Raw genomic sequence first — 13,007 nt, 5'->3', positions numbered from 1 at the left:
CATTAAGAGAACACATAAAGAGTCTGGTTCAGAGTTGTAAAGTAGAGGCTTTTAAAACATGTATGGAGGAGAAAGGGCAGTTCAGTCTTTTCAGTTAGTATGACAATAATTCTTAGATGTACATGTTTATCAGATGTGTGGGTCTGTGCACTGGCAGCACTGCAGTGTTTGTAAGGGACTATATCTTCAGTTTTGGGAATGAACACAGCACTCTGAAACAGTTTGTTAGCTCAGCTAAAGACTTCAGCAGACTGTAACATTCATAGCGTTAAGGTTGTGATTAAAGGCAGGGTTGGTAATTTTCGAAAACTAGCCTGATTTTGAAAGTAGCATTCCCTCAGTGCATGTCTGCACCAACCCCGTCCCCTCTGTGCTCCCTCAAAAGCCACGCCCCTCACTTACATGCACAAGCGCCGTTGGTCCAGAAGCAGACCTCAGCTCATACTTTGAGTGTGGGCTTGTGCATGCATGGGGTAGAGAACGAGCAGGGAGACAGACAGGCACGATTGGTTCATCAGATTGGTACCTCGTGGCAGACTGGTCAAAGTTTTTACAGACTTACAACTGCTACAGATGACGGGTTATCTTTGTTCCTTTTTCAGAGCACATGAGTTATTAATGTCTGTCAGAAGCTTAAGAAAATTTCACCCAAAATCTTAAAAAGTATATCTGGAGAAAATTACCAACCCTGCCTTTAATGTTATAAGCAGTCACCAGCTGATACCTGTATGATAAACCCAGACGCGGTGAGATGAAACAGAGAAAAGGCAAGCAGGTTTTGAAACAAAGTAATACTGTTTGCAGTGTCAAGTCTGTGAAATAAGTTTATATAAAGATTTTTTAAAGGCTGAATTGTCTGCATCTTTGTACAGCCGATCTGCATGGCGCATACATGGCAACTTTCCCTGAGACTCTGCATAGGGATTTAGTAGCAGTACATTTATTTTACACCATGATGATACATTTTCCATCCATCCGTGGATCATGTGCACAACAAACCATGAGGGGTGATCCAAATCAATCACGGATCAGCTGTGATCCATTTCACTACTAGTGCACACACATTCAAAATGCAGATTAAGTCGATACCACAGCTTGAGAAGACATGGAAGAATTTTTTTGAAAGTCTAAAGTGATGACTTACGAGACCAAACATAATGACGAAGCAGGATTTCACACATCTGTGATGGATGGGATTTTGAATAATTATTATGATCATTAAAAAGGAGTTCACAGGAAAAAAGGTTGACAACTCCCCAGATGCGCTTCATATATGTGATCATCTGTGTAGATTTTATTACCGCCACTGCTAGATGCATATAGGGGAAACACAGGATATCAAGCGACTTGGCTGACCAAGTCCGGAAATTGGTCTGGTAGCTGGAGAGGTGCCAGTCCACTTCCTGAGCACTACCGAGGTGCCCTTGAGCACGTCACTGAACCACAAAACTGCTCTGCAGTGCCCACTGTGGGCAGCCCCCTCACTCTGAGACCTCTCCATTAATGCATGTCCATAGGATCCTGTTTGTGCATGTGTGTGTATTTCAGTTTACAATCTATGATTTTGAGGCCCTTTGTACTCAACCAAAATAAGCATGAGAGAATCTAAAGTTTATAGTTTGAAGCGGGTTCATACTGCTTTGTGAAGGATACATGAGCTGTTTTAAAGTGCCAACAGTGGCATTGATAAATTACAAAGCAAAGGGACAACTATACAAAACATCATTCAAATAAGAAGTATTAATGTTGAGTAAAGCTTGTTAGCAAGCTCCAAAGTAGTAAACATTTTGGGGTATCCTTTTTTGTAACACAGCCCATTCAATATTTGTGTCACAGTAAACCGTCCATACTCTCACCTATAGGCTTGAATATCACTGCTGTAACCTCCAAATCTCACTCATTTCCTCAGGACAATGACATCTGTTGTCTACATGGATTCATGGCAGCTGCAATGGATTCCAAAGGTGACCCTGAGTCACAGAAAGAAAAACCTGTCTAAATATAACAAACATTCAAAGGAAGTCTTCAGTGTCTCAAAGCATTCCGGCAGTATAATCCACTGCTACATGTGTGGATTACGGTTCATTAGTATCTGTTACAGTGTTGGAACATGAAAAAAATGTCCTACTTCTACATATTTTAATTCACAGTACAAAAATGGCAAATGCTAATCAAATTTGAAAATAATACATTGACTACTTTGTTTCACATCCTGTTATAGTTGATGTATCGGGGAGCAGGTTTTGCACACATAAGAATAGAGTCATTGGAACTTGAAAGAAAAACTCTAAAACTGAAGAACTAAAATCTAAATGGTGAAACTTATTCACATATTCCCAACTGACAACAGAGATTAATGATGATGTAGTCAGGTGGTGAATAAACACTTTCAAGAGAAAGGAGTAGCCCTCGAAGAAAGGGAAAAGTAGACTTAATACCTACTGTAAACATTTGCTCAGCCTAATTAGATACCATTATCATGAAAAGTAGAAGTAAAACACAAATTAAATAAGGCTGAATCATGAGAGTCTCTCTCTCTCTCTCTCTCTCTCTCTCTCTCTCTCTCTCTCTCTCTTGATCTCTTTCATACGAAATCAAAGGCACCAATTTAATGGTCAAGCAGCATCTGTTTAAATGGATGTCCACTTTGAATGTTATCCACACCACATTTTCCCTTTTTCCATATTTAGATTTGGCTGCGTAAGCAAATCAAGATTAAATAAAAGGAGGTCAAGTGGACAGTGGTCAGTGTGTGGTAGAAGACCCTTTGAGACCCCTTCTTGTGGTAAGCTAATCCAGTATGGTCTGGATCACTTCAGTGTTTACATGAATTGAGAGATATGGATTCAATCTATCAAAATTTCAGTTATACGTAATAAGCCTAAAACATCTTAAAATGACTGTCAATATGTTTTATGTTTTCAACAGGACTGTGCAATACTAAAGACTTACACTTTTGGCAGAGAGAGGGTCAGGTATGGAAATCTTCATAAAATGTTTACTTTGATCATATTAAATGTGAGACATTTCAATTATGTGCAAAGTTTTTTTTTTTAAAAGTGGGGTTAGTGTTCATCTTATCACAGTCAAGTAAGTCTAGAAAATGATAATGAATTTAAACTGATGTCACTTTTATTAATGCAATGAAATTATTAATTTAAACTCAGTTACATTAATTTAAAACAAATACATATTTTTGTTTTATTATAATAAACTCATAGAAGTAAACCGCCACCATGAGTACGGACGCAGAGATGGCCGCTTACGGCAAGGCTGCCATTTACCTCCGTAAGCCTGAGAGGGAGAGAATCGAGGCTCAAAGCAAACCTTTTGATGCAAAGGCTGCCTGCTATGTGACTGATGTAAAAGAGCTGTATGTGAAGGGAACAATCATCAAGAAGGATGGTGGCAAAGTCACCGTCAAAGTCCTGGACACTCAGGAGGTTAGTATCTTTAAATCAGAGTCAAATTGTTCAATATGATAATTGCTCATTGTAACAAGTGTCCTGTTGTAGGAGAGGGTAGCTAAAGAAGATGACGTCACTCCAATGAACCCTCCCAAGTACGACAAAATTGAGGACATGGCCATGATGACCCATCTCAATGAAGCCTCTGTGCTTTATAACCTCAAAGAGCGTTATGCAGCATGGATGATCTATGTAAGAAAATGGGCCCTAATAAGAAACAAGATGTTGTTTAACATGGATTTACTTGTTTGAAACATTGAGGTAACTGTTGAATCTCTGTGCTTTCAGACCTACTCTGGGTTGTTCTGTGCCACTGTGAACCCCTACAAATGGCTCCCAGTGTATGACCAAGAGGTTGTAAATGCCTACAGAGGCAAGAAGCGTATGGAGGCTCCACCCCACATCTTCTCCGTCTCTGACAACGCTTTTCAGTTCATGGCTACTGGTAAGACATAATGATACAGATCATTTATCAGTATATGATGTTTCTGATGCAAGAAAACAGAGTTAACTGTTTTATTTTTGAATGTATCAACAGATAGGGAGAACCAGTCTGTCTTGATCACGTAAGTTTAAAATGTGTTTAACATATTGCTTATATACTTCAAAAATATATCAAACAAGTTCTTAAAAGTATTTTTTATACCTAGTGGAGAATCTGGTGCTGGAAAGACTGTGAACACAAAGCGTGTCATCCAGTACTTTGCAACCATCTCAGTTGGTGGCCCGAAGAGGGACGCATCAAAGGTGGGATAAATTACTATTTTAACTATTGAGCATTCTTCATGTATGCAATATTTTTACATTGGAAAATCAAATATTTTTATATCAACTCTAAACCTTCATTACAGGGTTCCCTTGAGGATCAGATTATTGCAGCTAATCCTCTGCTGGAGGCCTATGGTAACGCCAAAACTGTGAGGAATGACAACTCATCTCGTTTCGTAAGTATGGAGGGATTTCTGCAAATCAGATGTCTTGCTACACATTGTCCATGTTCATTGATGTTAAAAAAACTTCCTTTGTTCCAAATAGGGTAAATTCATCAGAATCCATTTCGGCACAACTGGCAAACTGGCTAGTGCTGATATTGAGACATGTAAGTAACAATGCTATTAGAATAGACAAATAACTAGAATGAAGAATTGCACAGTGTGACTTATGAACATTATTCATAGATCTGCTGGAGAAGTCTAGAGTGACATTCCAGCTTCCTGATGAGAGAGGCTACCATATCTTCTACCAGATGATGACCAACCACAAACCTGAGATTATTGGTAAACACATTGACTTGTTCCTCAATGTTAAACTGCTTTATACATTTTATACATGACAATGCATTGAACTTCTCATCCTTTTGATCTCTAGAAATGACACTCATCACAACCAACCCCTACGACTTCCCCATGTGCAGCATGGGTCAGATCACTGTTGCCAGCATTGATGACAAAGTTGAGCTGGAAGCCACTGATGTGAGTGAACTTTACTATGAAATATTTACATGTGTTTTGTGAATAATTGCAACATTAAAAGTAATCTATCTACACTTTGTAAATTGACAACATCTGGTTTGGACACCTCTTTCAAACATAGAACGCTATTGATATCTTGGGCTTCAGTGGTGAAGAGAAAATGAGCATCTACAAGATGACTGGTGCTGTGCTCCACCATGGTAGCATGAAGTTCAAGCAGAAGCAACGTGAGGAGCAGGCTGAGCCTGACGGCACAGAAGGTGAGATCTCAATATTTATAAATGTTTTTATTTATTATAGTTCAGGAACAACAAAAATATTACATAGAATAAATAATCACTGTACTTTTGTCAGATGCTGACAAGGTTGCATACTTGCTGGGTCTGAACTCTGCTGACATGCTGAAGGCAATTTGCTATCCCAGAGTGAAGGTCGGAAATGAGTATGTGACCAAGGGACAGACCGTACCTCAGGTAAATATAAAACGCAAAGAAATGTAAAAAATTGCACTTTAGTAAAGTAGTAATGACTCTAATATGACAATGGAATGGTAGCGTTCTATTTAAAGCTACTTTTTAGCAGTTGGATTTAGCACTACGTGAAAAACATCTTCAAAGTGGATATATTATGAGAAGTTTACTTCATACCTCACTGACTTTAATCAAACTGTATTTGTGATGTTATTTAGGTAATGAACTCAGTGACTGCCCTGGCCAAGTCTATCTATGAGAAGATGTTCTTGTGGATGGTCGTCCGTATCAACCAGATGTTGGACACCAAACAGCCAAGGCAGTTCTACATTGGAGTGCTGGATATTGCTGGCTTTGAAATCTTTGATGTGAGCTTAATTTCCAACAGTTCAGAACCTGACTGACTTTTATTGATAGAAACACTCGTTTTGTCTGCAAAAACTCATGCTGGTTTTATGTCTCCTTACAGTTCAACACTTTGGAGCAGCTCTGCATCAACTTCACCAATGAGAAACTGCAACAGTTTTTCAACCACCACATGTTTGTCCTGGAGCAGGAGGAGTACAAGAAGGAGGGTATTATCTGGGAGTTCATTGATTTTGGCATGGACTTGGCTGCCTGTATTGAGCTGATTGAGAAGGTAAAGATTCCATGAAATTGCTCTTAGTTATATTCAATGTACATATGTATGAAATGTATGAAAATGTAAAGATTATAACATATGTCTTTCCCTCTTCTAAAGCCCATGGGTATCTTCTCCATCCTTGAAGAGGAGTGCATGTTCCCCAAGGCAACAGACACATCTTTCAAGAACAAGCTGTATGACCAGCATCTTGGCAAAAACAAAGCATTTGAGAAGCCCAGGCCCACAAAGGGCAAGGCTGAGGCCCACTTCTCCCTGGTGCACTATGCTGGTACAGTGGACTACAACATTGGTGGCTGGCTGGACAAGAACAAGGATCCACTGAATGACTCTGTTATTCAGCTGTACCAAAAGTCCTCAGTTAAACTGCTGGCTGCTCTGTATCCTCCTGTTGTTGAAGGTAAGAAAGCCAAACATTTATATACAGTATAAAATGTATTTTTATGTTCTAAAAAATGTACATTATTCAAAAAACAGTAGTATTGGTTTATGTGATTTGTATGTTGAGTTCTAACAAAACGTCTCTACTTAAACATATCAACAGAGGTTGGCAAGAAGGGAGGCAAGAAGAAGGGTGGTTCTATGCAGACTGTGTCTTCACAGTTTAGGGTAAGGTTTTAAATGGACGACTTTGCTATAAAATCACCTCTCACTCATACTCCAAACTGATATATATTTAATGACATCACTTTAAATCTATAGGAGAACTTGGGCAAGCTGATGACTAACTTGAGGAGCACTCATCCTCACTTTGTGCGTTGCCTGATTCCCAATGAGTCAAAGACTCCAGGTACATAAAAAAGATCAATTGAATAGAGTCTTTGAGGAATGGTTATATTTTGTTGTTACATGTTTCATAACTGCAATAAATGTCTTTTTACAGGTCTGATGGAGAACTTCCTGGTCATCCACCAGCTCAGGTGTAACGGTGTACTGGAGGGTATCAGAATCTGCAGGAAAGGTTTCCCCAGCAGAATCCTCTATGCTGACTTCAAGCAGAGGTATCTATACATATTGTATATTTTTTGATAAAGATGATTCAAAGGCAACACTCACACTAACAATGAACTCTCTCATGAAAGATACAAGGTGCTGAATGCCAGTGTCATCCCTGAGGGCCAGTTCATTGATAACAAGAAGGCTTCAGAGAAGCTGCTTGGATCAATTGATGTTCCTCATGACGAGTATAAATTTGGACACACCAAGGTAAGATACTACTTTTTTTCTAAGGTGTTCTACTACAAGGGATATGATGTTTCATCCATTGTGTGAGTATGTTACATAACTTAAAGATGTCTTTACTGTATATGAGTTTCTACAACATTCATTTTCATTTTTGTATGATTGTTTAGGTGTTCTTCAAGGCTGGTCTTCTGGGTCTCCTTGAGGAGATGAGAGATGAAAAGCTGGCATCTCTGGTCACCATGACTCAGGCTCTCTGCCGTGGTTACGTCATGAGAAAGGAGTTTGTGAAGATGACAGAGAGGAGGCATGTTAAATAAAAGCTTGTTTTGAATGAGACTCTTTTTTTAAATCACAAAAGAAAATTGTCAGTTACACCTTCTTCTTTTCTGCAGGGAAGCCATCTATTCCATCCAGTACAACATCCGCTCATTCATGAATGTCAAACACTGGCCATGGATGAAAGTGTACTACAAGATCAAGCCTATGCTCAAGAGCGCTGAAACTGAGAAGGAACTGCAGCAGATGAAGGAGAACTATGACAAGATGAAGACAGATCTGGCCACTGCCCTGGCCAAGAAAAAGGAGCTGGAGGAGAAGTTTGTGTCCCTTCTGCAGGAGAAGAATGATCTGCAGCTGCAAGTCGCATCTGTAAGTACACATTGATGGACTGATATGATGTTTCATAATGTACTGTGTAGATTTGTTAACATCCTTTTTCAAACAACAAACTAGGAAACAGAGAATCTGTCAGACGCTGAGGAGAGATGTGAGGGTCTTATCAAGAGCAAAATTCAGATGGAGGCCAAATGCAAAGAGATCACTGAAAGGCTGGAGGATGAAGAGGAAATCAATGCTGAGCTCACTGCCAAGAAGAGAAAACTGGAGGATGAATGTTCTGAGCTCAAGAAGGATATTGATGATCTGGAGCTTACCTTGGCCAAAGTGGAGAAGGAAAAACACGCCACTGAGAACAAGGTTTGGATTTAACAATCTATCTAGTCCATCAAGTTTCATCTAAACATTACCCTCAATAACAACGTCTTTCTTGTAAATTTAGGTGAAGAACCTGACTGAGGAGATGGCCTCTCAGGATGAGAGCATTGCCAAGCTGACCAAGGAAAAGAAAGCCCTTCAGGAATCTCACCAACAGACTCTTGATGATCTGCAGGCTGAGGAAGACAAGGTCAACACTCTGACCAAGGCCAAAACCAAGCTTGAGCAGCAAGTGGATGATGTACGTTCACAAGTCCTTAAAATTGGCAAATAAAATTGGTGTTGAAACCTGATCATTAAGCCGTATACTATTGTTTAGCTTGAGGGTTCTCTGGAGCAAGAGAAGAAGCTGCGTATGGACCTTGAGAGATCCAAGAGGAAGCTTGAGGGTGATCTGAAACTGGCCCAGGAATCCATAATGGATCTTGAGAATGACAAGCAGCAGTCTGATGAGAAAATTAAAAAGTAACTTTTGTTTATTTTAACAAAAGCATACACAAACGTTACTGTAACAGCATGAACTCTGACTAAGAAATGTATCCATGATTCTCACAGGAAGGACTTTGAAACCAGCCAACTCCTTAGCAAGATTGAGGATGAGCAGTCATTGGGTGCTCAGCTTCAGAAGAAGATCAAGGAGCTTCAGGTGAAATATTGAGTTAAATTAAACAGAATACATATTGTTTGTCAAGTGAAAGTTTACTGAAACACATCATATCTACATTCTACAGGCCCGTATTGAGGAACTGGAGGAGGAGATTGAGGCTGAGCGTGCAGCTCGTGCCAAGGTTGAGAAGCAGAGAGCTGACCTCTCCAGGGAACTTGAGGAGATCAGTGAGAGGCTGGAGGAGGCCGGTGGAGCCACTGCTTCCCAGATTGAGATGAACAAGAAACGTGAAGCAGAGTTCCAGAAGCTCCGCCGTGATCTTGAGGAGTCCACTCTGCAGCATGAAGCCACTGCTGCTGCTCTTCGCAAGAAGCAGGCTGACAGCGTTGCTGAGCTGGGAGAGCAGATTGACAACCTCCAGCGCGTCAAGCAGAAGCTTGAGAAGGAAAAGAGTGAATACAAGATGGAGATTGATGACCTCTCCAGCAACATGGAGGCTGTTGCTAAAGCCAAGGTACACAATGCATTTCATGCTACTTTAATAACTAAGAGAGTTCAGTAAACAAGGTCATTTACATTTTAGAAAACAAATGATTACTGACATGATATCTATTTCTTATCATCAGGGAAATCTTGAAAAAATGTGCCGTACTCTTGAGGACCAATACAGTGAACTGAAGACCAAGAATGATGAAAATGTCCGTCAAAACAATGACATAAGTGCGCAGAAAGCACGTCTCCTGACAGAAAATGGTATGTTAAAGTAATCGGTGATTGCTCCATAGTTGAATATTTTAAATTGTAACACAAACTAATGTTTCATGATATGTTTCTCTCAAGGTGAGTTCAGTCGTCAAATTGAAGAGAAAGAAGCTCTCGTCTCCCAGCTGACCAGAGGCAAACAGGCCTTCACTCAGCAGATTGAAGAGCTGAAGAGACAGATTGAAGAGGAGGTTAAGGTAAGAAAACTTTCAATTCTTACTGAGAACTTTGCATGTGTGATTTATTACATTTTCACACTGACGGCAATTTCTTACATCAGGCCAAGAATGCCCTTGCCCATGGAATGCAATCAGCCCGCCATGACTGTGATCTGCTGAGGGAGCAGTTTGAGGAGGAGCAGGAGGCAAAGGCTGAGCTGCAGCGTGGAATGTCCAAGGCCAATAGTGAAGTGGCTCAGTGGAGAACCAAGTATGAAACTGATGCCATCCAGCGCACTGAGGAGCTTGAGGAATCCAAGTACGTACATTTTATACGGCTCAGCTTAAATGACAATGGTACCGCCTGAACGGGTCGCACTCCTTTCATATGTGAATCTAGTTTAAAAGGTCAAAATGTTAGAAGATTTCTTAAACATGCAATATTATGTGGAGAAAACATAATCAGTGCCAACATGGATTGTTAAAGTTTTTACTGAGACCAATCACACCCTTCAAACAGGAAAAAGCTTGCCCAGCGCCTCCAGGAGGCTGAGGAGCAGATTGAGGCTGTCAATTCCAAGTGTGCTTCTCTGGAGAAGACCAAACAGAGGCTCCAGAGTGAGGTGGAGGACCTCATGATTGATGTGGAGAGAGCTAATGGCCTGGCTGCCAACTTGGACAAGAAGCAGAGAAACTTTGACAAGGTAACGTGTCCTTCTGTCAACTATACTCTGTAATCAAAGACACACTCATTTGATTCGCTTTTGTACTGATAAAAAACTGAGCAAATAAATGGCTTTTTAGGTGTTGGCAGAGTGGAAACAGAAGTATGAGGAGGGTCAGGCAGAGCTTGAGGGAGCTCAGAAGGAGGCTCGTTCTCTCAGCACTGAGCTGTTCAAGATGAAGAACTCATATGAGGAAGCTCTGGATCAGCTGGAGACCATGAAGCGTGAAAACAAGAACCTGCAACGTGAGTTCTTACTACATACTACAGAAGCATTGTATTACAGTGTTTATTTCTAACACATTTAATACATACTACACATTTAAGGCTTAACAATACAAAACACATGAATCTCTCTACAGAGGAGATCTCAGATCTCACTGAACAGATTGGTGAGACTGGTAAGAGCATCCATGAGCTGGAGAAGTCCAAGAAGCAGGTGGAGACTGAGAAGTCTGAGATCCAGACAGCTCTTGAAGAGGCTGAGGTACAATTGTTCAGGGGAACTCCTCTGAAAGACAATTTAAATCATGGACAAATGTATTTTAAAGAATGAAGATTTATATATGAATTATTTACTTTCATTAGGGAACTTTGGAACATGAAGAGTCCAAAATCCTGCGTGTCCAGCTTGAGCTCAACCAGATTAAGGGTGAGGTAGACAGGAAGCTGGCTGAGAAGGACGAGGAGATGGAGCAGATCAAGAGGAATAGCCAGAGGGTGATTGACTCCATGCAGACCACTCTGGACTCTGAGGTCAGGAGCAGGAATGATGCCCTGAGAATCAAGAAGAAGATGGAGGGAGACCTGAATGAGATGGAGATTCAGCTGAGCCACGCCAATCGCCAGGCTTCTGAGTCCCAGAAGCAGCTGAGGAATGTTCAGGCACAGTTGAAGGTATTGTAGCCCACAGATTTTGTGCAAAGTTCGTCAGTTCACTTAAACTCTGGCATTCAAGGGAATATTTTCAATATTTCACTAGGATGCACAACTGCACCTTGATGACGCTGTCAGAGCTCAGGAAGACCTCAAGGAACAGGCTGCTATGGTAGATCGCAGGAACGGTCTCATGGTTGCTGAAATTGAGGAACTAAGAGCTGCTCTGGAACAGACTGAGAGAAGTCGCAAAACTGCTGAGCAGGAGCTGGTGGACGCAAGTGAGCGTGTTGGACTTCTGCACTCTCAGGTGATTTTCGATTAATATATGTACTGATTAATTTTTTCCACAACTTTACAAATCAGTCTTTTTATCTAATTAAACTATTCCCTATTCTTTTAGAATACAAGCCTTATGAACACTAAGAAGAAGCTTGAGTCTGAGCTGGTCCAGGTCCAGAGTGAAGTTGATGACACAGTTCAGGAAGCAAGGAATGCAGAGGAGAAGGCCAAGAAGGCCATCACAGATGTAGGTTTTAAAAGAAATGCTTTTTTACTCCTGCTTAATGTGTCTTAATAAAGTAATTCTTATCAACATTAAATGCTGTCTCCTATAGGCTGCTATGATGGCTGAGGAGCTGAAGAAGGAGCAGGATACCAGTGCTCACTTGGAGAGGATGAAGAAGAACCTTGAGGTTGCTGTCAAGGATCTGCAGCACCGCCTGGATGAGGCTGAGAATCTGGCCATGAAGGGTGGCAAGAAGCAGCTCCAGAAACTTGAGTCTAGGGTGAGAATATCCTGTTAATAATTCGTACAACTGGCCACAGGACTTTGATTAATGTATATTTAAATTAAATGTTTGCTTTTTTCTGGACACATATATAGACAGTATATATGTGTTTATTAAATGTTTTATTGTTTTCTAAAGGTTCGTGAGCTGGAGTCAGAGGTTGAGGCTGAGCAGAGACGTGGAGCTGATGCTGTTAAGGGCGTTCGCAAATATGAGAGGAGGGTGAAGGAACTGACCTACCAGGTACAGTCACTCTAAATAACACTTGGCATATTAAAATCATAATGATTTTTTTTTTATGAAAATGTATCTTCTATCATAGACCGAAGAGGACAAGAAAAATGTTACCAGGCTGCAGGATCTAGTTGACAAGTTGCAGCTCAAGGTGAAGGCCTACAAGAGGCAGTCTGAGGAAGCGGTAAGAAGAACTTATACATTTTTAATCTGGAATCTTGAACGGTTTTATTTTCCACTAAGTAAATCTTTGCATTTCTAATATTTTTTAAAATGTCAATCTTTACTTTTCTTTTAGGAGGAGCAGGCCAATGCTCATCTGTCTAAGTGCAGGAAGATCCAGCATGAGCTGGAGGAAGCTGAGGAGCGTGCCGACATTGCAGAGACCCAGGTTAACAAGCTGAGAGCTAAGAGCCGTGACTCTGGCAAGGTATGTTACATTTTTATAATGTAAGCTTAGAAAAATATGATATAAATGAATTCAGGATTATACTGTAAATATTGATTGCTTTTTATTTTGTTTTGACAGGCAAAAGAGGCTGAGTAAAGCACTCCAGCGGATGGGCTGTTTCTAATCATATAATATGATGTGAAATGTACCATAATAAAATATTCTCTGATCTTT

At 40.5% G+C, this 13,007-nt stretch overlaps 1 protein-coding gene across 1 annotated transcript; it reads left to right on the top strand.

Annotated features, from left to right (window-relative positions):
* Positions 1–3,221: 3,221 nt before the first annotated feature.
* LOC132973425 (myosin heavy chain, fast skeletal muscle-like) lies at positions 3,222–13,007 on the top strand. Its single transcript, XM_061036891.1, has 39 exons — positions 3,222–3,443; positions 3,516–3,659; positions 3,756–3,912; positions 4,006–4,033; positions 4,118–4,214; positions 4,319–4,411; positions 4,503–4,566; positions 4,646–4,744; positions 4,836–4,939; positions 5,061–5,199; positions 5,294–5,412; positions 5,628–5,777; positions 5,879–6,049; positions 6,152–6,452; positions 6,597–6,661; positions 6,755–6,842; positions 6,936–7,053; positions 7,135–7,258; positions 7,405–7,541; positions 7,630–7,885; positions 7,970–8,212; positions 8,295–8,471; positions 8,550–8,695; positions 8,786–8,876; positions 8,962–9,351; positions 9,464–9,590; positions 9,678–9,796; positions 9,880–10,076; positions 10,278–10,461; positions 10,562–10,727; positions 10,844–10,968; positions 11,070–11,378; positions 11,464–11,667; positions 11,761–11,886; positions 11,975–12,145; positions 12,287–12,391; positions 12,471–12,566; positions 12,681–12,812; positions 12,912–13,007. Exons 1-39 carry the CDS (start codon positions 3,237–3,239, stop codon positions 12,927–12,929), a joined length of 5,787 nt encoding a protein of 1,928 aa, XP_060892874.1. The 5' UTR covers positions 3,222–3,236; the 3' UTR covers positions 12,930–13,007.

The sequence above is a fragment of the Labrus mixtus genome, chromosome 4 (genome assembly GCF_963584025.1).
Source record: "Labrus mixtus chromosome 4, fLabMix1.1, whole genome shotgun sequence".
Taxonomy (NCBI): Eukaryota; Metazoa; Chordata; class Actinopteri; order Labriformes; family Labridae; genus Labrus; species Labrus mixtus.
The sequence above is the reverse complement of the archived record's forward strand: the minus strand, read 5'-3'. Positions and strand labels throughout refer to the sequence as shown.

Bases quoted from the DNA above. Each gene is read 5' to 3' on its own strand.
- LOC132973425 (XM_061036891.1), top strand. From the start codon at position 3,237: ATGAGTACGGACGCAGAGATGGCCGCTTACGGCAAGGCTGCCATTTAC. The intron at 6,453-6,596 runs GTAAGAAAGCCA...ACATATCAACAG, and splicing joins GTATCCTCCTGTTGTTGAAG to AGGTTGGCAAGAAGGGAGGC. The intron at 11,887-11,974 runs GTAGGTTTTAAA...TGTCTCCTATAG, and splicing joins CCAAGAAGGCCATCACAGAT to GCTGCTATGATGGCTGAGGA.